Raw genomic sequence first — 26,058 nt, forward strand, 5'->3', positions numbered from 1 at the left:
TGAATGGAAAGCAACAATGGGAGGTTCCAAAACTCTGCAAGAAATAAAGGTGACAAATTACTGGAGAAAGCAGCTGACTAAAACCCTGAAATGTTTATGGGTAAACACCTCTGGCCTATGGAGTCAAAGAGTGAGTCATGTTTGCAAAAGCATTACAGCAAACTTTTTTCTTTAATCAAATAGTTAAGATCACCTCTTAAGAGAAAAACAAACTTGAGACACTCATTTAGATGCTATGGAGATGAAGAAGATAAACAGTTATAAAACTGTATTAACTTTGCCTGAAGAAAGAATTAAGACTTAGTGCTAGCTTACAAACATTAAATCAGCTAGGGCACAATTCTGGGTACCCACAATACTTACCTTGTTTTTTAATAGAAGATGTAAACATATAGATGTGTATATAAACACCCAAGCACATTTTCATATAACAAAAATGAAGTAGTTAGGGAATTACTATCAAGAAAATTGATTTATAAATACAATTAGATAGCAGAGCAACTGCAATAAAATAAAAATACTAATTAAAGAAAAATTACAAGATTTTGTCTCTTTCCAATACCTAAAAACATATTCTCCATAACATTTACCTTCCCAGGAAGTCATCTTTATCTGGATCTTCATCAAAGAGCTCAATCTCTAGCTCCTGTCCTGGATGTTCATACACTAAGGCCTGGAAGTTCAGTGAGAGGGCACTGTCAGTACAACTGACCAGCTTGGTTAAATGGCATAGTAACATAATAACCTGCAGTACCTCTGTGTAATAAAACACATCAGTAAGCAAATGCTTTAAAAAATTGCAGTTTAATGAGTAGAGCAATTTTAAGAGCTTTTCAGATTAAATTTGTTAACATTGGCTCTAAGAGACCAAATTACTTTTTCAAAATTACTGATGCTCAGTCTAGACAAAAAAAAAAAAGTATATAAAACCAATGGAGAATTTCTGTTTTGTTACAGAACTTTGGGCTTCTAGAGGGAGACATCAAGAAGCTCCTTGAGGACAACCCCAAAATATCCTCTTTAACAAAAGAATCTCTAGAAGATAACTCTTTACAGAACATACAAGATATTTTTATTGGTTATACCTCATAAACTTCATTCCATTTTGGATTGAGATTTTCTTTGATGACCTTGCTTTGGAAAATTTGGTTGCCCACACGGATGATTCCATAAGGATCTGACTTTCCTTTGACAATCCCTTTTAAGTAAGTATCTTTCCCCTCCAGGTCCTGAGCTTCAATAAAGTGTATTCTTAGAACACCCTGAAAAAGGAAAAGATGAGTTTGTGTAGTAATCTGAAAGCTTCCATGTCATCACAACTTACACAATGGATGTTTTATCATTTCCATTGCCATTTCCTTAATATGAAACTTATTTTGGACATACTGTAAGCAGAAAATATCAGTGATGATCCACACACACAACAGACCTAGCACTCAAGAGATTCCTAAAAACTGTCATCAACCATCAGAAACATGCCAGTTACATCAAGAAATACCAGGTTTCTGAGAGTAGCAAAAAATAGCAACAACTTTTTAGTGAAGCAAACTAATAATAATTTTCCATGATAATATAAAACATATGGTACTTAATTTTTAATCTATACAGTTGAACTATATTGCAGCAAGTAATATGTTTAAGATTCCAGCAAAACAGAATAAATAAATAAATAAATACATCTTTCTTGGTGTTCTTTTGAAATATTGACTTCCCAGAAATCATTAATTAAATCAATTATTATCAGTGACTGGATTCATAGTAACTTGTATCACTGCAGTAACTACTTAGAAATTCACACAGATTGTCTTGAACAGTTACTACAGAAAAAACAAAATGCCCAGTTATTAGTGTTAACAGAAACATGCTTACCTTTGGTATAGGAAACCGCAACTGAGCAATCTGCACTTCACTGACAAGGGGGACTGTAATTCTATTTGGAAGGACCAAGTAGTTGGATATAATATCCAGTATTATTGTATCTGATAAGCCACTGTTGGAGAAAAGAATCCTCAGTTACTTAAAAAAAAAAATACTCCTTTTGCTGCTTAACAACCTAAATGGAAAAAATATTTGCCTTTCTGGGGGAGTAGAAGACACATCTGGTTTGTAAACTTAAAATAAAGGATTCTTGCCCAAACGGCCACCAGGTGGAAGCAGCTGACACTGAATAGCAAAAACCACAAGGATGAATTTAAAGTTCCCATTTCCCTGCCACAGCCAAATTTCCCCCTCACCCTCGCCTTTTAAAACCAGCCCGGGTAAAAGGCTATTGCGTAAGTTCTCTTGTCTGCATTGCATACAACCAAGCAGATGGTAACTGTTTATTTACTTTCATATTTCAATAATGATTTATTTAACTCTCCTTGGAAGTTTGGCTACCCATTCCTGCATTGTTATGAAACCAGTTGTCCTCTTGAGCTGGGAGGACCATCATTTAAACCACAGACACACAGAACACAAGCTCACGGCTGAGTAAAATGTAGCCTAGGGAAGCAAAACAGGTTTTGTTCAGTGAAAAGGGAGTGGCAGTGCAACCACACTGGCAATGAATCACAGAAAACTCAACCCCACACCCCTCCACAAACACAGAAATGAGAACAATTTCCTAAGCTACAAGTTCACCCAGCTCAGGTCTGAACTGACAACAGATCAGTTCATTGTCAGACCAACAGCACTGGTTACACACATTGCCTACACGGGCAAAAGGGAGAACACAAGTACCCAGAAGATCTCAGGAGTATGTCCAAAGGTTCAGAGAGGTAATTACAAGAATACTCTGAACTGCAGAAGTGCATTCTCACTAAAGTTGGTGGAGCTGCGATTTCTCCTCCTAAATACACTCCATGATTCCCTTTTTACAGTCTTTGTGAAATCAAGATGCAGATAATAATTTGCCGGATGAAGCACTTGCATGTAAGCACCCTGTGAAGTTTTTCTAAGACTGAATCTGAAGCTGGGAGTAGCTCTAACTCAGAAGCTAGCATATAAAACCACAAAAACTGCAGTGAAATGTGATACATATTACAGTTTCATTTGGAAAGAAAATGTCGTGAGCAATTACCATTATGCTAGAGGTGGGCAACAGAATGAACCCATTAAATACAATCTGGCCCATTGGAAATGCATACTGATTTTCATGCCAGAGGTTTGCAACCTGTACAGCCTGCATCCCCTTGGCTGCCCACTTCCACTGCAAACCCAGATAACTACAATACGTGATGGAACATGGCTGACTTTTTAATGGTACTCAGAACAACAGGAACAGAAGGAGCTCAAGGCTGCATCAAAATCAATGGACAGGTCTGTGCAGGCCTCTGGTTAGAAAGAAGAAACAGTGGATAATGTTACGATACTGCTCAGAGGAAAAAAGTTTCCTCTCCGCTTCTGTGAGATAATTCACATCTGCCCTAAAGTCTTCATTCCCCTTCCCTGCATGTAGAGCTTAGCCAATCACATTTACAGAGATTTTCATTCTATGTGAACTCTAGAAATTCAGTTTCAGTAATTCTTAAGACAAATACTGCAAGATAATCCTGTTATCTGAAGAGAAGCTTCATTTAGCCATCATTTTAACACTGTGCTTTTCAAACTTTTAAGTTTCATTTTGCCAAACATCTAGTTTTCAATTTATGTATGCTAAATTCTCTGAAATGAGCCAAGAAAATAGAATTCATTATTTTCTTAACAGTTGACAAAAAACTGAAGATAAGCATCTCAACCAGTCTTAACATTAAAAGGAAAAAAATAAACAAACCCAAGCTGAGGTGATGGTAACTACACAAGCAACAATTACACTTTTCAAAATACAAGTCTAATGACAAAACTCTAGTATAGAGATCAGGTAAACTTTTTCGTTTCTGTTTTTGTTAAGTGTCCCTACTTGGCAAGAAGAGAAAGCTCTGCCTTTATGCTCAGTCCATGAAGAACAGATGACTAATGGAGAAAACCAACTGACCTAGGCTGCAGAAAGCAAAGGACCAGTGCAAGGAAAGCAAAGGTACCAAAGCTGCCTTGAAAGAAAGGCTGCTGTGTTCTCCTCTAGTATTTCCTTAAGATGACAGACTTTATGAAATAAGCCACGGGCATAAATAAACCTACTCTAGACTAGCATAAGGTTCAGAGACTGACTAACGTTCAAACAGAACTACAGCAGTAAGAGATTCCCTTAAATAAGAGAAAGAAACAGACAGTAACACAACACAGCCCAAGCACTGGAAGGACTCACAATCCTTTATGCCAGCATCAAACCCCAACTCTGACTCCAGAGTTTATTCTCATAATTTTTTCCCAACATTAACACTTGAATTTCACTAAAACACCTGAGAAAAATGAGCCAGCATTAATGAAGTTTCACCAAGTTATATGCAGAGAAACTGGGCTCCTAGAAGGTAGCAGATATCTTAACTTTAAATATAGGGAGCTGAAAAAGAACACTGAAGATTGTACGTAACCAACTAATGAATTAAATGAATTCTAAAACAACATGATACTTTCAAGCTGTTTAAATCTCATCTAGTATTATCCAGCTGGGGTGCTCTCAGATGCAAAGTATTCTTCATGAATACAAGGCAAAAATGACAATCTTTTGCATTTTTTGTTACTTAAAGTAAGTGGTCTGACCTATGGAAAACACAGACAAACACTGACCAAACAACAGAGAAAGATGCATCAATATAAACCCTTATGCTGATGCATCATTAAAAAACAGCTTCCTAAGATCATAAAACTTTAGTCAATGGTTCTTTGTACAATTATTTTTTCAGTTCATAAAAACGAAAGAAGTATGCAGTGTTTCATATAGTTTATTAGGTATAGTTTATTAGACTCTTCAAAAGCTCAATTTCATTGCAGAAAAGTAATTTGTTAGCTGCCCACTCTTTTGTATTGCTCTCTACTTAACTTAATTTTTATCAGCTGTGTATTTTTCCTGTGCTGTCTTTATTCATACTGCAGAAACAGCACATCTCTGACTGCATAGAGTGTTTTCACTTTATCTCAAGCAACCCCAACATCTTCCCATCATCATCTACAACTCCTCCTGACAGCACTTGAGTATTCTCACAGCCTGGCTCCTCCTCACACAGAGATGTTAATTCCACTTCTCCACAAGCTGTACTAATGATGGAGTATGAATTACTTGTATGTCCTTCTCATTGTGGAGTCATACAGGAAGAGTAATGAAAGTTGCTAACAGCTGACAGGGAAGCATCCAGCAGCTAACACAGAAATTCAATTAGTACAAGACATTTGCAGAGTACAAATAAGCAGTTTAGTGTGCAGCCAACAGCCATAAGACTAAAAAGGTACCTGTGGTGCCAGCAATCTCTTGTTCATCATTTTTTATAACGACTACAGTATGTCAAGTCATCATACCAAAATATACAACTTACCTATACAGATAAGAAAAACAAATACAGCACTAAAGAAACCTCTTGGCAAGGCAGAGCATGAGTCACCTCAGTTACAGTTACTATAGAAACTATACCACGTCTAGATGGCACCAGTCTGTGCATGTGTAGCCAAGTTTGGTTGCTCTGGAAACCATAAACTTGAGATATTTAGCGAGACTTTGTTTACATCTGAGGTTTTGTGTTTGCAATCGGGCAAATACGTAGCAGGATGTGAATCTCAGGAGCCTAGTAAACTTAAGTACTAAATGTAAATTTAGTCATATCAAAAGAGCGAATTATTACTCAGGAGCTGTATTTTGGAAGCCATTTTCTCTCACTGATCAAGAAAACCTCTCTCCTCAGAGACGGCCTTAAGCAGGCTTGAAACGTGAGCAATTCTTGCAGCCATTAACCTACTTACTGCAAGTTCTAATTTCAAACTGTTCAGCTGGGATTGCATGCAATGGCTTCACGTGTCTAAGGAAAGCAAGATCCACTTCAGTCATGCAATTGATTACTCTGGGATTAATTTAATATCTAAATTCAAACTCCTGTTTTGAAACAACAAAAAATTAATTCTGGAGTCAGCCAACTCTTGAGAGTATGTGATCTAATAAAAGGGGTAGTCACAAAATCCAAGCATGTATCAGATCCACCACTATCTCCTTTGCCATTGTCTCCATATTAAAAAAGCCCCTGGGTAACTATTAAAAGCTGGCAATTATGAATATATTCATGGATTTAACTTTATCAGGATTGCAATGATTCAAAGCAGCTTGATTTGCACCTCTATTGATGCTTTTTAATCTGGGATTTTATCCTGTGGTTTTAGGAAAAGCTCTGAATAAGCTAAGCATTTTTATAGCTATATATGGTCAATATTTTTGCTACTCCAGTTGACCTTCACATAATACACTGAAAGCTTTAAAAGTAAGCACTTGAAGATATTACAAACTTTATTTAATTTGAATAGTCTTAAGGTATTTCTAACTACCTTTACACAAGCAAATAGAGATGGATTGGCATACAAAGCCAAGAGCCAAGATGTCATGAACCCACTGGCATGAAAGGAAGGCTCTGTGCCTTTCTGCTGTCCTAGGAGTTGGCAGATAGGAAATTCACAAGATTCTGGAAATCTGGAAAGGCTGAGAACACTAAGAGAAGTATATTAAAAATTATATTTCAAAGTACTTTTCACAAGACCTCCTAGATATACTTTTGGCGTACTTTGACTTGTAGTGAAATCACTATCTTCTGCAAATTGAGCAATTTCATATAATTCCACTTTAAGAGAGAACTGCTCAGAGTCATCTAACCTGAAAATGATTCAATTGATGGTCTTTGGATTTTCTGGGCTTTACTGGGGTGCAGATATAGCAAACACTACTTTAGGTATACTCACTTCAGTCCTGGGACATCCAGAAGATTGGTCAGCCCAGTCCAGTTAATTTCCAAAAGCTGTGAATTACAGAGAAAAAAAGGAGGGGGGGAAAAAAAAAGGAAGGAAAAAAAAGAAAAGCAACTTAGAATTCATAACACTGAAGAAATAAACCCAATTGTTATAAAATCTGATCAGTGGAGAATTAAGCAGTTTCCAGGATTTTCTTAAACAAACAAACAAAACAACCCTCTTCCATTCTTAAGAATTTTTAGACACATTTTTTAAAAGTTATAAAAAGTTTCACCATTCTCTTATCCACTCTTCCACCGTGCATATAAATACACACACCCCACAATATACACAAGTACACAGGATCTACTCCATACAACCAATACAGAATAATGAAATGTGGTCCTATTTTCTGGAGAAACATTTTTAGAGTCACCATAGACCTGTTATAGATGAACAGTCATTAACATGAATTTGCAAATTATAATAAACTGATAAAGAATCCCACATGAGACCAGGAAAATAAGAGATCTAGAAGACATAACCAACAGAAAGAATGAAAAATTCGGATTAAGAAGGTGGAAAGAACATGGGTAACAGCTTGCAAATATAAGAGGAGGCTGTTTTCAAGGCACAAGTTCATTCTATCACTAATAAAGAAGAAAAGTATTAACAGGATTAAATATCAAAGTGAGAAAAATACTCTGAAATGATTAAAAGGGATAACTAATTACTAGATCACACATACTTTCTTCACTGAAAAATCTTTGCAGAGTATTATGCTGTATAAAGGTACCTATTCTGTTTCAGGATTGCTGGCACTAACAACTAATTCAAAACATCCTTTTTGATCCCATAATATTCTAATTCTAGATTGCAAAACCAACAGACCCGAGTTCCCTCAGTTCTCTCTTCATTGAATGATTTCTATTAACTTCACAGAAGTTAACAGAATACTTAAACAACAAACAAAACCAAACTCACCCAGTTACCACTTTTCCAAATCCAACTCACCCAATCTAAGCATAACTGTATGAGAAAAAGATATTGATATTCCTCAGTTAAGAAACTAAAGGTAGTGGTTCAGCTAAAAGCTAAAACAAAACAACAAATCTCTATAAGAACAAATGTTGCATATTTTCACAGACAAGAATCATCACCCTGCCTTCACTTTCTTTTCTAAAAATAGCACATAACATTTTTTTACAAAGGATCTATTAATAGCTTAATTAGTGATTTCGTTTGCGAATACTTCCAGTAAAGATAACACACAATGCATTTACTCATATAAGGAACACTTACTTAATATACTTTTGTAATAGTAGCAAAATATTTATATGAACAATATTACCAAGCCTATCTGCAACAAACACGTAGGAAAAAAAAGACAATCGTTATCCTTTCAATGAAAAAAGCCAAATGTAATAACCACATATTCCAGAACAAAAGGAAAGACATATCATGGGACACACTGCAAGAACCTACACAAGCCAGCTCCATGCCCTTGCCAGAAACAGGGCTAAGGCTATCCTGGGCTTCATGAAGACAATTAAGGGACTGGAACACGATGTCTGAGAGATGCCCAGTACCTTAATTACTTTTGTGGCCCTTCACTGGACTTGTTCCAGCATGTCCCTGTCTCTCTTGTACTGGGGAGTACACCAGTGCTGTGGTGAAAGGAAAAATCTCTCTCAACCAGCTGACAGTGCTTCTCCCTAAATGCAGCCCAGGATGCTGTTGGCCTTCTTTGCCACAAGTGCACATTTCTGACTCCTGTCCCCCTTTCTGTCCAACTGAACAGCCCATATCTTTTCCAGCAAAGCTGCTTGCCAGACAGTCAGCCCCCAGCCTGCCCTGGGGGACAGGGTTATTCCTTTCTAGGCACAAGACTTCACATTTCCATTTGTTGAACTCCATGAGATTCCTGCTGGCACATTTCTCCAGCTTGTTAAGGTCCCTCTAAATAGGAGTACAACTATCAGGTGTATCAAGCACTCCTTCCAGTTTTAAGTAAGCAAACTTGCTGAGAGCACACTCTGTCCCACCATCCAGGACAGCCATGAATTTGTGCTGGCTCCAGCATTTTCTCCTGGGTAAACCACTACTGACTGTCCTCCAGCTAAACTTCATGTTGCTGACCACAACTCACTGAGCCTGAAGGGTTTAGCCACTTATAAACCAAGCTCACTGTGCATTTATCCAGTCTGTACTCAGCAGTTTACCTATGAGGATGTGGCAGAAGACAATGTCAAAAGCTTTACTGAAGTCAAGATACTCTGTATCCATAGTTCTTCCCTCATCCACCAAGCCAGCCTTCTGATCACAGAGGGCTATTGGCTTGGTTAACCATGAGTTCCCGTTCATGACTCCCTCCTGCCTACTCCCAATCACTTTTCTTGTCTCTTCTCCCTTACCAGCAGGACCAAGATCACCACTTGAGCCCCTGTGCCCTTGAATCACCCCCACAGCCGTGCAGTCACGTTTCGTGCTTTCCAGATCTCCCCGTGCTGCTGATCCCCACAAGGAGGAGCAGCAGTGGGTAATAATCTGAGGGCCAGACAAGCTTTAACAGTTGACAGCATCCTGAATCTGAGGTCCAGGCAAACAGAAACCTCATGAGGAAACAGGTCAGGCTGGCACATGGGGCCAGGAGTCTCTCAGTAGTGACCACTTTCCCCTTTCTCCTGATGCTTCAGTGCATTCAGGCTCTGCTGGCTCAGATGCTCCCAGGCCCTCTCTGCTACACTGGCCCCAAATCTGTTCCACACTGCAAATCTGCAGATGGGATGGAAGTCATCTTCCTTGTGGCAGAAAATTTCCATCTTTCCCTATCATGGAATAATTCCACCCAGTAGTTTCTCCAGAAAGTCAGAGATCCTGTTTCACATGTTCCCTCTCTACAGAGAATCACGCTAGATGCCTATGTAAGGGAAACTAATTTCAGACTAAGCCATCTACCTGACATACATTTCTTATATATGAAAGCAGACTGTCAGAATCTCAAGTAAAAATTCTTCAGCAGTTCTACAGAGATTGCTGACTTTCATCCTTCTTCAGGTGAAAGCACAAAGCTACCACTGGCTGCAGTACCACTTTGTATTCAATGTCTTTTTTAAAGCACCTCATTTACAACTAGTTTTGCTCACTTTTTATTAGAATACTAGCAGGATTATTTTTGTGAGAAAAGGCTAATGCACATCTGTTTATAGAATACTAGCAAGTCTAAATGGCAGTAATACCTTTCAGAGGAGAGTAAGTTCTTAGCTAAAACTCCTACAGTATACTGAACAGTCTTTTTCCTTTTTTTTTTGAGGTGCTATATTTTTTCTACATTATTATCAATTTAAAGCTATGAGGTTTTTAATTTCCAAATTTAAAAAAACCCTTGTTGAAAATAATTTGTTATAAAATGGGTTCTTTTACGTTGGTATGTAAGCTTTAGTTGTACAGTTCTAAAATAACAAACTATGTGCTAGAACACAGAACATTTACATTTAGGAAAACTAAGATGATTTCACTACATTCTTCTCTGAAAATTAATTGCGCAAATTATTCGTATACATTCTCAAATCTCCTCTTCATCTTCAATCTGGGAAAAAAAAGTTAAGAATTAAATAATGTGAATAATTTCAGTTTTGTAGTACTTCCTCAATCCTGCAAACCCACAGATGTTTAAGTAATATAGCAAAGAAGTAGCTCAGTAGTAGCTGATAAGACTAACCACAACTTGAGTATTCAGACTGATTCTCTTGTTCTAATCACAAGTTTTGACTGTACTTTATGAGACACTTTAAAAATCTATGCAGTCTACCAAGGTTCTAGAAGAAGTAACTTTATACTGTTTCAAGACAAGGAACCCAATTTATGATTTATTTTTTCTTTACTGATAGGCAAAATAGAAGGCAAATGCACACCATAAATACCCTCAAAAAGGGGTTCCTATCCTAAGGTGTTCATACCTGCATCCTGTATTTAGCAATTTTACATAATGATGTTTTCAGACTAAATAGCAAATGAGAAAATATTTGCATTTCCTTTTGTTTTCATGTTTGCATACAGTAATTAACACAGCAAAGTCCTGTACTGTCTCCTAAACAGACTTCACTGAATAAATGCATTGAGCAACACAATGCATGTTGAAATTCAGCATTGAGAAACATCTCTTGCACTGGACTTAAACACTAATTCCAGCAGTTTCTGTATTAACTGCCAGAGCCCAAAAGAAAACCAAGAACAACCTAAGAGATGCCACTGAGAACTGATACTTTTCATAGATGTGACTAAAAGCATTTCAAAAGGCTGCAACACAGCATATGAAACACAAAGTGCCTATGGTACAACCTCAGTGTCAATATTTTGATTATTACACACCTCTGCTCACAAACAAGGCTACCCATTCATTCCATCATCAGTCCTTAGAGCATGAAGCATGGAAAAACAATTACACAAATAACCTGAAAACAGTGCTATTAAGAGTGGTCACTTAGACAAGAAATACAATTAGTACACACAATATCAGAAATTCTCTTCACTTATTGTACAGGACTAAAGACAAAGACCAATTTCAGAAATGTTAAAGAGAAATCTTCTTCCATTTGAAGCTGAAGCTCAGAAATTAAAAAACATTACTTTGGCTAAGCACTTTACAGGATTATTAGAAAAGCTTTGCAAATAAATCTTATGCCATTAAATGTTTTGGAAGGAATATGAGCCTTCAAACTCCTGGCATAATCAAGCTTTCACTGTTTGGGCTTTGAAGGTAAGTTCTCCTTGCAGATAAAATTTGTTGCATTTGCCCATCACAGAGCTTCCTTTCCCATTCTACCAGAAGCACCCAGCAGTAACACACACTCTAATTTTAGTCTACAGGTATTAGGGAGAAACACTTTTTTTGTATTCTTCACTTATATTTTTCTTAGTGCTCTATCTCCCCCTGCCATCACCTCAACATTCCATTCAATAAAGATGTTTCAGGTCTTCTCCTGGCTTCCAAAGGAAATCAGACCAGCAATAGATACACCGTTTGCAACATAAGAAGAGTTTTCTAAAAGGCAACACCAGTTCAGACAAAAAACATCCTTACACCTGCAGAGGTATAGAAATAGCACTGACAGCAGACAAACACACAGCAGACTGAGAAGAAATGAGGCAAAGAATTTCTTCATAGGCAGGAGGGAGCCCCCCAGTCACAGTCCAGCCACATACCAAGGGATTTTATTCTACATTTTGGGGACTGCCATGCCATGACTTGCTGGAAAAGATGATGACCCCCTAACTTGTGGTTCTGACAGAAGTTACAGGAACGTTGCCATCCTAACTAACTGAAGAGTGCTGTGGAGAAAAAAGGGAGCAAGCAAAGGACTGCCAGCTGATGAATCTTTTATGAAGCACCAAATATAAAAAATTTCCATATTTAAAAAATCGCTTAACAATATAATTTCCTTCTCTGTCACTGCTTTAAGCAATGCATAATTCCCTTAGTTTAGCTAAATTCAGAGAATGCCAGCTGGTTCTCTGCAGCAGAACTAACAGGGCAGTGGAAAAACTGTGTGCAGCATTTGTCACTAAGTGAAATTCTGCCAGAAGCCAGAAACGAGGGTGTTCTTCCACAACACACTGAAACTGAGAGGTGATGTGCCTTACAGAGCTCACTGATGTGCCTCTACCAGCCAGCTCACTGGACAAAGGCAGGATTCCAGACACCAGTTACACTTTCCAATGAAGTAGTCTGTGTGTCTTGTTACTCAAACCTCTTACAATTTTTCCTCTGCTCAGAGAAGTGAAAACAAATTTTGTTATCTCCCTGAAAACCAAGAAATTAATGTCTTACCAAAGCTCTGTACTGAGAACTAATGCAACACATACATAAGAAGAGGTTAAAAAATAAAATTTAAAAATAAACCCCTGCAGCCTATAAGAAAAGGCAGTCTAAAACCTCTTGAGTATCTCTATACGACATATATCTCTGTATGACATTGGGTGTTCTCAAGACCCTAGAAACCTTTACAAAGGGAAAAATATGTAGTGGAATATAGAATACACAGGGCCATAAACAAAGTTAACAGACGCACAAAAGGCAGCCTCTAAACACTGCCAACCTTCTGGCTTGATTTGGCTGCCGTAAGCACTACTAATTCTCAGAAGGGAAGCCACACAATATTTTAAAATGCTGATTAAAAACTTCCTGCTAAACAAGTTATGGACGTGTAAGACTTCTGCAGGAAAAACTTAAGCCACTAGGAGACAATTCCATGGGATAAGCTGTGTTTCTTCTCAGAAATGCATTACAAGGAGGGGACTAAGATGCCCTCTTCTGTTGCTTGTGAATGGTCATACAGAGACATGGTACAATTTGTCTGTTAGCAGAGCAAAGCCCATCACCACCTACAATGCTGAAGTGCTGGCATTGTTGTAATAATTTAATATATAACATTATCCAGTGTATCTCCCAGAAACTCAGCCTCTCAAACAATACTACAGAGAGTAGTTGCTACAGTAGTCCCACTGGTTGCTATAGGAAACATGGAGTATCTCTGCACAGAAATGGTGTTTAAAAGTTTTGTAACTCTCTGAAGATTTAAGTGAGACAACTGCTTGAGAGGTAAGATGTATAGTCGAGGGGGCAGAAGACAAAGCAGGCAAGTGAGTAAAGTGACCAGAAGCAGGATCACAGTTGACTTTACACAAATCCAGTGCACCTGCTGTTCTCCACAGTGCCAGCTACTCACAGCTTCATTCAAGCCAATTCTCTCCACTCTCTCTACTCCTTCCTACCCTTCCACCAGTCTGCATTTTGGTTCACAGCCTCACACCAGTCTTGACACTCTCCTGACTTTAGTGAGCCGGCTCAGGCTGCTAAAATACATCCGAAGGACACGAAACTGGGCACTTCTTGTGATGTTCAATATCCTGCCAGCTCACCTCCCTTTGCCAGCTTCCTCCAGCAGCATAAGTTTCAACACTGGTGTAGGAGAGACAACAACATTGAATGGGAGGGCACAGGGAGAAAAGAGTATGGTGCTGTGGAAACACCAACTGTGATGGCCCTTAAAACATCCCATAAACTACCAAAATCTAAAATCACTAAGAAAAAGGTAAGTTATAGCAAATTATAAGTATGCTGAGTAGCAGGGCAAATCATTCACTTCATAAGCAACAAGACTAATTCTTAACAAATATTATTCTAACAGTAGCTGTGCATCAGCATTTATACAGGTGTTCCACAAACCTGACAGTCTCTTATGTTCTAGAGGCAATCTATGCATTCTACATAACCACTTTATGTTTATTTCCAGCCATTTCACTGGGACTCGTTCTTGCTGCAAGCACTCCTTTTGAGTCTAATTTTCATCATACTTATAATTTTGAAAGTCCATCCAGCCAGTTTTCCAAAGGCAGGCAATATTAAATGAAACTAAATCTATATAAAAATAAATCAAAACTACAGGACAGAACCAATCTGTAAAGTGAGTAGAGGGAGAGTAATACTCAAGTCAGAAAGTAGAAAGCAAAACTGTGAATCTGAAAATCAGAGCTTTGGAAGAGCTGCCCAATTTTCCTGGAAGACATCCTGTTTTCCAGCCATTGTTCTTTTTAGAACAATAGTATTTTTATGTGTTTGTCCTATTGGGAGGGTTTTGGCTTTTATTAAGAGAAAATGATTGGGTTAGGACACACCCTCAATTCTGAGTGCACCACTGAATAAGCTTTTGAAAATTACCCATTTATAGTACAACTATAAGCCACCTAAACTTCTATAACTGAACCACAAATCAAAATAACTATGTAGTGACTTGTGCTAAAAGTAAAATCATAACTAAAACTTTGGAAACTGAGTATCTGGTAAATATATATAATGTTAACATAATGAGAAGTATGCAAAGAACCTCACAAATCCTGACTGTTAATCCAGTGCTACCTTCTCTCTAGCATTGACACTCGGATTTAAAAGATTGCTTCAAACATTAGCATGCACATATTTCCCTCCCTTAAAATCTCCTACATATCTGGACATTTTATAAGCTGATGAAACTTCTAGCACCTTCTTCACAATAACAACAAAATACAGTATATAAAAAGGTTTCATAAGATGTAAGAACTCTTGAAAGATCAAAAATTTCATGTATTACTCAGAAATATGAGACTGGTAAACTCATAGGCCATGTTGCCTTATATAGTCATTAAGTCCAGCAAACAGATGATACAGAGCAAGAGGAATTGTTGCCAGTTACTTTAGACTGGAAAATATGAGAACAAAATCTAATGCTAGCTGCCAACTAATTCCTCTTCTCTTCTAACAAAAATAGTTAAGAAAAGCTTTCTTTGGCTGCAGCCACTTGCTCTCTAGTAAGAGAACAGAATTTGGTTCTTGCTATAATAAGCATTATTTTACATTTTTCTACCGAAGTCAGAAAAATAAACACTGAGAAAACACAATGCAGTGGGGAGAAGTCTGCTTGGAAAAAGCTGAACAGCCATGGATAACTGTCAAAATTATGGGCTACCTTAGATTATTTGTTGAACCATTCACCCTTAGGCTTGCTCAGACCTTGATCACTACCTTAGTTTTTAAATGAAAGGAACATGAAAAATACTTTTAACATTTTTGTAACTGAATACTTTTGGGGAGAACTTAACTTTTTAATAGTCCAAGCTGATACTCCACTCTACTTCCCATCCTTTTTTTTGTCCCAAGAAGTCAGCCAAATCCCTAATAAAGTGTCATGGGGATAGGAGCAAGACAAATTTACTGTGGGCAAAGTATTTCCCAAAGTTCAGAAACTGACCCCAAATGACAGGTGTTTCACTTGGTATGTTTTCAGTTTCTTCTCTCAAGTGCAATCTGTCCTAGTTACGCACTTTGCAGAGGCATCACCCTTCGAGTGGATCAGGGACAGAAAGGACTGGGCACAGGTACCAGACTGAAAATCTACTGGAGAGGGCTCTGGGAGTACCAGAAGTGGAAAGTTTGGATACCTCCTACCAGAGCAGGATGCTAGGCATCAGAGCAGTGCCAGGAACTGCTTATAGGGATGCCTGCTGCTGATCTCTCCCTCCCTACCACGGCCAGCTTTCCTACCTCTCCCCCAGAAGGCACCAAACAGAAGCATCTGCAGGAGGTACCCCAGGGAAGCAATCCAAACATACTGGGTCAGGTCATGGCTCCAGCACAGAGTGTGTCAGAATGGCTTCTGCAGAAGGACTGTACAAAGCAGAACTGAGAGAGACAACACAAACAACAGCTAGAACACGGAGAAAGGTTATTCCTGTAGGGGAAAAAAAAAAGGCAACGCATCCATTCACACAGCTACACTTTTCTCCCTGTTCCTCTAAACCAGAATGTTTGCATTTAACTTGTTTATTGGATGGTCCCTGGAATGAGCTGGGGACTGTAGTGAGTATGGAAATTGTTTAGGAGAGGACTAAATAGCAAAATAATATCAGAGAGTATGCTAACAATAATATAGTGCAAACCAGCATAAGACAGCATTCAATCCTGGTCAGGGCCATGCTTACTTTGTTACTATAAACATGAAGATTAACAGATGTCCTACACTCACTGCTCAGCCAGAGGGTAAAAATGAGGTGAAACTTAAGCAGACATCTCCTCGTGTATAGGCTCACTTCAAAGAAATCTGTGGAAATCCAAATTTAGTTCATCCCAATGTACTTCCTCAACTATTTCCAAATAAGAGCAATGATGTTTTATCAGTTTTGCATGAACTAATTCACTTTTACAAAAACACTGACTTAATCAGTCTCAAAATATTTCCAAATCCTTGCATATTTTACTAAGATTTAAGTCTCCATTCATTCTACCCAAGCACACATGGTTTCTCCAGACAGATGAAATGATCCAAATAAATAACATAAATGATGCAAGTTGTTTCTAGGCCATACATAAACACCCAAAACCAAACCTATCTTTTCAACAAGGTAGCAAAAAATTTATCATAGAACATTTGTTCTTAAGAACTTATTACAAGAACGTGATTTCTTTGAAGAAAATAACATGCTTTCTGAAGTTGAAGAATTCACTCTCACCCCCCAAGCCTTTTAAACCAGACCAACTTCTCAGAGCTCCGGACTGCTGATGAAACCAAGATGATCAATTTGAGATGCTTCAAAGTGTCTAAACCCATACACTTGTAATTTGTGACCTGCCAGTCAGAAACTGTTAAACCTTGACACCGTAAGTTTTATGTTTAAATACAATATATTGAAGAAAAGCTTCCAATGGCAAATATACTTCCAACTAAGAGATGGAAACAATTAATTTCTTTAAAGAAGTCTGTGTAGCGTAAGAATTTCCACATTGTTCACATTTTCTATTAAGCTCTCTTCCTGATACAGTACTGAACTTCAAATTGCTGAAACTGTCTCACACACACATACACAACATCAAAGAATTGTCCACCAGCCAGTCAGTGTGCAATGTGTATTATGTCACCCTTTATATTTTTATAAAACAAGATTTGCTGAAGTGCTGTGCCTAAAACTGAAAGCATTTGAGGGCTGTCCTCTTGTTTACACACGCCAGTCTGGCTGTATCATCTTCCTACCAGCAAGACCTTGTGGGCTCAACTGTGTTTTACTATTATTCCTGCCCAAACGTGCACTTGGGCCTAGCACACTTTCCAGCTAAATTCTGTTACCTTCTCTCTCCTTTCCACTTCTGCTACTGTCATGATCATTTTGAATTCCAATTCCACCTCACTATGTGCTTTATCCACCCTCATACTTGGGTCACTGGTAAACGTAATAGAAATTGCCCACTTGCAATCTAGGACAAAAACTTCACAGCAGGTGGGTCATTTCCCATTCTAATTTAATTTGTGCTAACACTGGCACTGGTTTTCTTAACGATCTTGCACAGATTTTGTGAAATTTTAAGTTAGATCATGTACCTACAGAATGTCATGAGAACACCAACAGAAGCTTTTTTACAAGCAATCTAGATGGTAACTTTTGATCTTGCCTTATTCAGAAGGCTTGTAATAAAAGTTTGACAGCTTTGACAAAACACACTTCTAAATTCCAAGGTAGTTATTATCCATCTTGGTTCCTGATAGCATTCATAAAATTTGTCCACTGCTTATCTGTGAAAGCTCAACCAAACAGTAGTGATTTTCCAAATTCTTTCCTTTTGCTGCTTAATTCTTGCTCCATCATTTTCTAACTACCGTCATCAGCACTGTCAAAAAATGTAGAAAGGGAGAGAAAAGTGCTTACAGGTTTCCTGAGGAAAAAAAGGGATAGTGCTCCAATTAGGGGCATGTCTCCAATTAGTGGCTCCAGGATAACCCTCATGGTGCCATGGATCTGTGGAAAGGGAAGAAAAAAAGACAATGAAATTGACCTTAGTTCAAGTTTTAAATAAAATTTATTTGCTGGCAATGCTCACACTTCTAATTCATTAAATTCTTGATTATGGAAGATATATATAAAAATTTTTTCTTACTTTACATGTCACCCAAACCCAAAAAAATTTACACAAGCACTCAACAGCTGGGCTTAAAAATTCATTACATTCATCTGTATCATGCAGTGTCATGTTGGTGGCAATTTCCTAGAAGTGTGAAGTAGATTATTTCTACAGCTCAACGTAAACAAATTTGACACAAGAAGCACAGCAGCATCCACAGGTACTAGAGCAAAAGCAGGTAAATGCTTATAGGTGTGTCAAGACACACATGCAAAAGAGTTAATTCTCTTCCTCAGGGAGAGATCTGTTATCAGAAAGTTAAGGAAACCTCAGAAAGAATATCAAATGGAAAGACTACTAATAGTAATTGCATCTAAACCAGTAATTCTGTCTGACAGTAAGATATTAAATGAAACAAAATTTTAACATCTGTGGTGCCTTCATAAACTGAGCAACACTTGAACACATGACACATCACATTGTCTTGATGCGAAATTATCTCCAGCTTTTCCTATATAAATGTTATATATTTGAAATAGTTCTACATCTTAAAGGAATTTGATCTTTTAAGTCATGTTACTGAAATTACCATGCAATATCAATACTATTTAAATGAGAAAAAAAAAATAGTAAGCTAGAAAACTACAGTTTCTTTCTTATAGATTATTTCATCAGAAAATAATGACTAAGTGATATGAAAATCAAAAGAAAAAAATTTAATTTCACCTGTATACTTTTCACACCAGCTCTGCAGAAGTATCTCTTGATCTCCAAATCAATTTCACAGTTTCCAACGAAACTAAACCAAAAAAGGAAGTATACATTTCACTTTTATGGACTAAATTGCAATAAACTGTTGGTTCTGTTTTGCACTGTCATGACAATGTATTTTGTATCTCAGTGTATGCACAAAAAATGCACGTTGAAATATCAGAACATAAAACAATGTCAGTCTGCTAAAACATCCCCTTCAAAACATCACCACTGTCATCAAAATCACTCAAATACCTAGGTTTGCTATCATCTCCAGAAGGATGCATAACAGAAAACAAGCAAGAGGCCCAACTTTTGGGAAATAATGGACACAGAACTCATACTCCATTTCACGAAAGCTCTCCACAGATCTCATTGATAGCAAACCTACCCAAATTCATGCTCATCTAACATAATCATGAGAAGCACTAGACAGAAATGCGTGTTATGCTAAAAATGAAACTTGTCTGAAATATTCATAGACTTGCAAAGCCACTCGTATTTAGAATTTCAATAAGCAGGGCATGCTGAGCTGAATGATCCTCTAAGCAAGTTTTATGCCAAAAACAGTTGGGCCCATTCTGAAGGGAGAGAAGGCAGGAAGCAAATTAGAGAATATATTAAAAACTATGCAGATTTTTCCCTGAACAGTTCTTGCATCCCGTTTTTGGGGATGCAAGGTCAAGTGATTGGAATTTCCCAGATGCTGCCCTGTATTTTAGATTTGTCAAAGACGGTAAAAAGAAGTCCCATCTATTTTGCCCATGCTACAAGGCTACAAGATTATTCACACACAACTGAGGCTTGGATTTTTAGCTACCCTCCTTGAAGTTTCATGCAGTTCAAGCAGAGCTGAGCTTTTTTCCAAGAGCTGGTACTGCTGTGAGACACACTGGTTCTGAAAACCAACAAATTTTGAGAGTCAACAAGGAGTTCAGAAAGAAAGCTTGAGACTCTGATTTAGTAAGGAATTGGTCAATGATTGTACAGAATGAGAGCTAAAAGCAAAACCCAACAGGTTGAATACCATGCTCCAGATAGGGAGAGGTGAGCTGGATGAGGACATTGGCTAAGTAGATAGAGGCTGTAACAGAAGGACAAATGAAATCTGAAGAGCTTTCTGAACAGACTGCCTAGGTAAAGAAAATGGAAGAAGGAACCAAGTGGGATGGAGATGAGGCAGATTAAAGCCAGACACTGCTGGAAGGAGAGGCAAAATGTTTCCTCTGCAGGGCATCCTGTTCCAGACTCTGCAGCAGAGCCCAGTTTTCTGCACATTAGTTCCTCAGACCTGGCCTGTACAGTGAAACACTGTTAGCTGTGTTTGGGAGTATGAAGGGATGTTATTACAAAAATGTTTGGGGAATTGTGAACAAAATGGAATTCCTCTCTTCATCAGCCATTCTAGGCTCAAGTCAATATAAAATAAATTACTCGCACAATAAGAGCAGAACAGCAGGATTGCTGTTCCTCCCCCTGAATCTGATGGCCACAAGGTACTAGCAAAAGAAAACAAAGATGAGAGCTCCTGCATTCCACATATCCATTATCCAAATGATCTGTAACCTCCTCTACTCTGTGTGTGGCGGTGCTGTCTTTCGGAATTCAACAAATGCAAATCTTATCAATCCCTTAAACAGAAATAAACAATAGCACCAAGACTTTCCTGTAAACATCCATCACTGGAATTTATTTTTGACTATTGAAAAGATAACACTATGCAGAATCCTTTTTGTTCAATGGCCAGTTTGGGGAACTGGAAGACAACAACATGATGGGGTCTATGTCAAAGGAAGGTGACAGTTGCTTTCCTTGGAAAGAATGTAGTGTGACTGTACAGTTTAAAAATAGGTGCATAACTTCTAATACACAATTTAAAACGATGTAATTTCTATTTTTAAGCCATCTAACTATATATAGACATAGTAGGGATATATATAAATACACTCCCACATATTTATATATAGTTGCATAACAACATGACACAGAGAAGCAAGGTCAATTAAAACCTGCAACTGAAACCTCAATCTCAACACTCCGCAGCATCAGAACTATTTGAGTTATGAAGACCAGGGAAGCAATATACTTGTTTGAAAATCCATAACAACATGATGACAAACTGCAGTAAAAATAGTAACAAACTGCATTTGAGGGGACTAAGTCAACAAAATTTAACTTCATAATAAAGCTAAATATGGTGTTATCCCCTAAGATATTTGGCTGAGTCCATTAACAGTCGATGCCTACGCAATTCCACTGTAATATACCATACAACTTGAAAGATCATTTAGTAAGCAAATTCTGTACATTCAGATCATAATATCCCAGAAATATTTATGATCCCTTTAAGGTACGGAACACTGAGATAGATTACAGTTTAATGAGGACACTCTTGCAAGAATATTAACAGCAGCTGTACTGAATAAGAAGAAAAGTGCAATGTACTGCATGTGGTCATTGTAGCCCATGGAAGATATCCAGAAGAAAAAGAACAGAAAATAAAAGGTTAGGACAAAAATATTTCCTATATAACAGAGATATGTGGTTCTGTACACTGGACTATCTTAATTGTTTGTAGAAGGTCTTTAGACCCTATTTTTCAACTGCCTTCTGGCAGTACAATGTAGTGAGTTTCCCCATTCAAGTATTCCACATCTGAAAAAATCTGCCATGTGTTTCAATCTGCAGCCTAAAACTCTTTCAGTGCATCAATTTTTTTGTGTCATAAGAAGCTGAAAAAACTCAGGTTACTAATAATTACTTCTTCAATCTCTCAATCTTTTTTGCTTTCTTTGCTACAGTTCCCATTTAAACTGAGTTTATCTTGTTTTCTGTTGATCCATAACCTTTAACTTCCACCAAGTATCTACTACATTCATGCACTTTAGCAACTGTAAGACTCCTTTTTATTAACAATTTATTTAGATTTTTATCTTCATTTGCTCAAATAGTTGAAATTTTTCCGTTGCCCGTATTTGTCATCAAGAACTAGACTTTTAAACTGTAACATGACTTTTGATAATTTTTTTAACATAAACTCCACAGTAAGAGAAAGGTAAAGCACTCCCTTCACAAATACGGTCCTCAAACGGAACCTTTAAATACAGTCTCCAGTGAGTGCTTTGTGGATTAGCTATTCAAGCTACTTAGAGTGAAGTTCTTAATTGGATCCTGAGATGCACAAAACCTGTCCCGAAGGGTTCTGAAAAATAGTCTGAAGCAATGATCATAATGCACTCAGTATCCTTGCAGAAACAACAGAAACTAAACCAAAACACACTCCTTTTGCAATTAAAATTAAAAGCAGACAAAAAAAAAAAACCCTCAAGGATGATGCAAAAAAATACTCTAGAGTTTCAGAGACACATTGAAACTACTTAAATGTACTGTGGAAGGTCCAAAAGCAAATGCACACACCCCACCACAAACAACTGACAGTAGAAAGGCTAAAAGAAGCCACAATAGTGAAACTGCAGGATAAAAGGGGATTCTTAAAAGAATTAATGTACTTTAAACAGAAAAAAAATATAAATAAAATCAAATCTTTCCTTCCTTCCCTCACCACACACCCCACAGGGCTTGGCTTCCTACAACTATTCTTATGAATGTTGAAAGAGGTTGTTTTCCTTCTCAACTGTATTTAGGGAATGAAGGGTTTATAGAAAGCTCCTAACTTTAAACTTAGAAATAAATTAAAATTATAATGAACTAATTTAACTGGAGATTAAAATCTACAGGGGTAAATATTCCAAAGGATGGACTTTTCTCCAGCAGCAAGACTGTTCTTTATAATCTTGCAAGACTGCAATGTAAGACAATTTAGGGTTGGTATCTGTATTTGACTCCATATTTAAATGTACCGAGAGACACTTATTCTTCCTGTTACTACTGAGACAATCCCAGTGATAAGACCCTCAGAGGACCTATAAACGAAACTGTTAAAAAGCAAATAACAACAACAACTGATATTGGGGGCCAGGGGGGCTCTTTCTTAAACTTGCATATAGAAGCTTTTGAAAAAGAGCCCTTTCCAAATGAGGTGCCAAGGACAAGTCTTAAATATGAAACAGGACTTCCTTTGATGATGGTTTTGTCTAAGCCTTAATTCCTAGAAGCTGTGATAGTCACTCCATAGCTCTCGTTTCCATTTTCTTCCTGGAAGCCTATGCCACTGGCAGTAGGGACAGGCTGTTGGGCTCAACAAGCACCCAGCTGACCCAGCACTATTATTGTTATTTAAACCACTTCAGGGAATTTCTTTCAGCCTTTTAGATTGGATTCTATTGCAGCTGTCTACTATTACCACAGGCCTGGGCCCTAGGGTATATCACCGCATCCCGCAGCCATAGGGAGGAGGAGGAGAGAAGATCCAGCAGGCAGGAATTGTGCAGCAAGATTGAGTTATTTAATTATTTTACAAACTCTTTTATAGACTTTTTTCTTCATAGTCTAATTGGACAAGGGATCAGCCACCCCTTGGGGTGATTGGCTAAAATCCTAAAACATCCATTGTCAAAATATTTTTCTACTATATCATAAACAAGACTTTTCAAGGTTGCAGGTGGTTTGATTGTTTACATAACTCTGCTACCTCTTCTGTGAGAGAGAAAAGTCTCTCATGGACTTAGAAAATAGCAAGAAAATCCTTGCTAGCAGCATTTTTGTATCTACAGTCTACCACTTCTCTAAGTAGGCTGCAAGCGAGACATATGGGTAGAGATCTCCTTCAGGTCTACATAACAGGACATTATTCCTGAAATTTTTGTACAAATCTACTGGCCTTTTTACTTTTACCTACTTCATGAGGATGAGCAGAAACAAAAAAAAATAAAAATACTATATTTACTCTTGTCTTCCTGTGAATAGTTCTGCTTTAAAGGGAAGAAGTGGTCTTGGAACAGAAACAACTTCTCAAAAACAATTTCTATGGTCTGTTTGTGGTCAGACAAAATTGTTTTCCTGAGGGCTTATATCTGCAGAGGTGAGGCTGCTCTCACAGCTGCTGTCAAAAGTGCCAACAAAGAAAACTGAAGGAAATTTCTCCATTAGGGCTAACACATTCATCCAGTGAAATAAGCTCTCAAGAGTTAATCCTGTTGTATTTTGTCCAGGAACACCAATCCCTGGTTTGGATAGCTGTCTTTTTCCTAGAGAAATAAAGTGATTCAGTTAACTAAAGACTGGGCTCTGCTCACAGGTGTAGCCCCCACCTGCTCTGGAACCCAGGGAAGGAGAGAGCAGGATTTTCTCTCGTCATTTTGGGGCCTGACCAGCTCTGCCAAAGCACCAGAGGCTTCAGCATAGCAGAGCTTTAAAAAAATAATTCAAAATTAAGAATAACCACATTCAAATTTTGGAAATAACTCTGAAGCTGAGATGCCCAATGACCCTTCTGGCTACTGCCAGGGAAGCAGTGAGGAACACAGAAGGCTGCTCTTTGCTCGACTGCCAATGACTGACAAATTTGGCCTCTCCATAACCCATGAACAGGCAAAAATACTCACTGTAACACAGACCTATGATGGTCAATTATAAAAACATTTCTGGGTTCACTGACTGAACTTCCAAAAAGCTCTGCAGCTGCAGATTGTGTTGAGAATGACTTGGTTAAACGTAGGGTAGACCTACTGAAAAACCTATATAAAAGGAGCTAGGATGAAATGGCAAAGAAACGTGAAGCGATGAAGCACAATCATTCTGACATTTTACAGTACTCTGAGTAAAGTAAGCACAAATACTTCTGTTGCTATCATTAATTTTTTCTAATACTATGTTTATAAAAAGAATCTAAGTAACTGAGAAAAGTAAAAAACCCAAAAAATCTTACATCTTAGATTTCAGACTAAATTTAATGGCAAAGTATTAGTACGTTAAGGAAAAAAAATCGAAAATAGTGCTTTATCTTTGGAAAGTATTTCTTTATTAACAAACACTACTTTAATAATGAAACCAAACAGAGTTGATATTCCCTTTCCCTCAGATAAATGCTATTTACAGCATGCAGTTTCTTCCTGCATTCATACACAATTAGAACTAACTACATTTGCATAATGAAGCAATTCTCCTTTCAGGCCAACATAACTGGCAAATCAAACAATGTGCATATTATAAAGCATAGACCCCACTGAAATATGGTAATAAAGTTTACCTGATTTGAAGATCCAAAATGATCTGCCTTTTGTCCACATTTTCAGTGTACACTTTTACACCATTTATCCTCAGAGGCTGGAACAATGAAGCAAGTAAAAGTTGGATTCTTCTACAGAAGTATATTAAACTCTTAAGTTTGAAATAAAGGCAAAGACAGGCACATTCAGGCCTGAAGTTAAGAATCTACTATAAACATTAAAAGGTGTGAAGTAAAGCTATCAATTTAGTTTGAATTCTTATTTCAAGAGTAAAAATTACCTTTCTGGGATCCACTTAACCACAATCCTTCTGGCAATTACCCTGGGTATAGACCACTAAACTTCAAGATTTATAAAATATTTAAAAATCACGCTTTCCCTCGCCCCTGCATAAATATCCGATTTTTCTGTACAGGTGTATGTGTAACACTCCTAAAGCATTCTTTTCTGTGCAACTACAACAACAAGTTAAATTTAATTCACAAAAAGGTAGTTGCCTCAAGTAGAATTTAGTGACGATAGATGGAAAAGAATCCATAACTCCCAAAAAAAGTTGTGTCAACCCCTCTGTGCTCTCTCTCTCTAAATCATTGTGTTGACACTCTCGCCTCTCTCCCTTCCTCATACAGAACTAACATGTATCAACCACACACTCTGAAGCCTCAAACATTCATCAAACACTAGGCAGGAGAGGATGACCAACAACCTCACTTTTGAGTTTTTCGTTCTGGAAAAATTGTCGTATTTCTTTTTACACCTTTTTGATAATTTACGTAAAACCAAAATCTCACTGCTGTCTTGGGGCTGTGCAGCTCAATCCACTCAATCAAGGCTGCAGTATAAAGTAAGAATAGCTGTTTGTCATGTCAAAGATTACTCAATCCAACTTCAGAACCATACAGAGGTCTGGGCGCTAATCTAAAACCTACTTAAAATTAGTATGGCTTAAAAGGAATGCTACAGTCTGTAATA

At 37.6% G+C, this 26,058-nt stretch overlaps 1 protein-coding gene across 5 annotated transcripts in view; it reads right to left on the reverse strand.

The window, feature by feature from the left end:
- The window catches only part of ESYT2 (extended synaptotagmin 2), a 93,453-nt gene that overhangs the window by 38,824 nt on the left and 28,571 nt on the right, over positions 1–26,058 (reverse strand). For all 5 annotated transcript variants that reach the window (XM_082297812.1, XM_082297809.1, XM_082297813.1 and 2 more), the window contains exons 4-10: positions 25,107–25,183; positions 18,932–19,004; positions 18,013–18,102; positions 6,793–6,848; positions 1,870–1,990; positions 1,086–1,262; positions 591–673 (exon numbers count right to left, since the gene is read on the reverse strand). In XM_082297812.1, coding sequence (XP_082153938.1) covers positions 591–673; positions 1,086–1,262; positions 1,870–1,990; positions 6,793–6,848; positions 18,013–18,102; positions 18,932–19,004; positions 25,107–25,183 — 677 coding nt within the window. The remainder of the gene's footprint in view (positions 1–590; positions 674–1,085; positions 1,263–1,869; positions 1,991–6,792; positions 6,849–18,012; positions 18,103–18,931; positions 19,005–25,106; positions 25,184–26,058) is intronic.

This window comes from Coloeus monedula, assembly GCF_965178545.1.
Source record: "Coloeus monedula genome assembly, chromosome: 1".
In the NCBI taxonomy this organism is placed as follows: domain Eukaryota; kingdom Metazoa; phylum Chordata; class Aves; order Passeriformes; family Corvidae; genus Coloeus; species Coloeus monedula.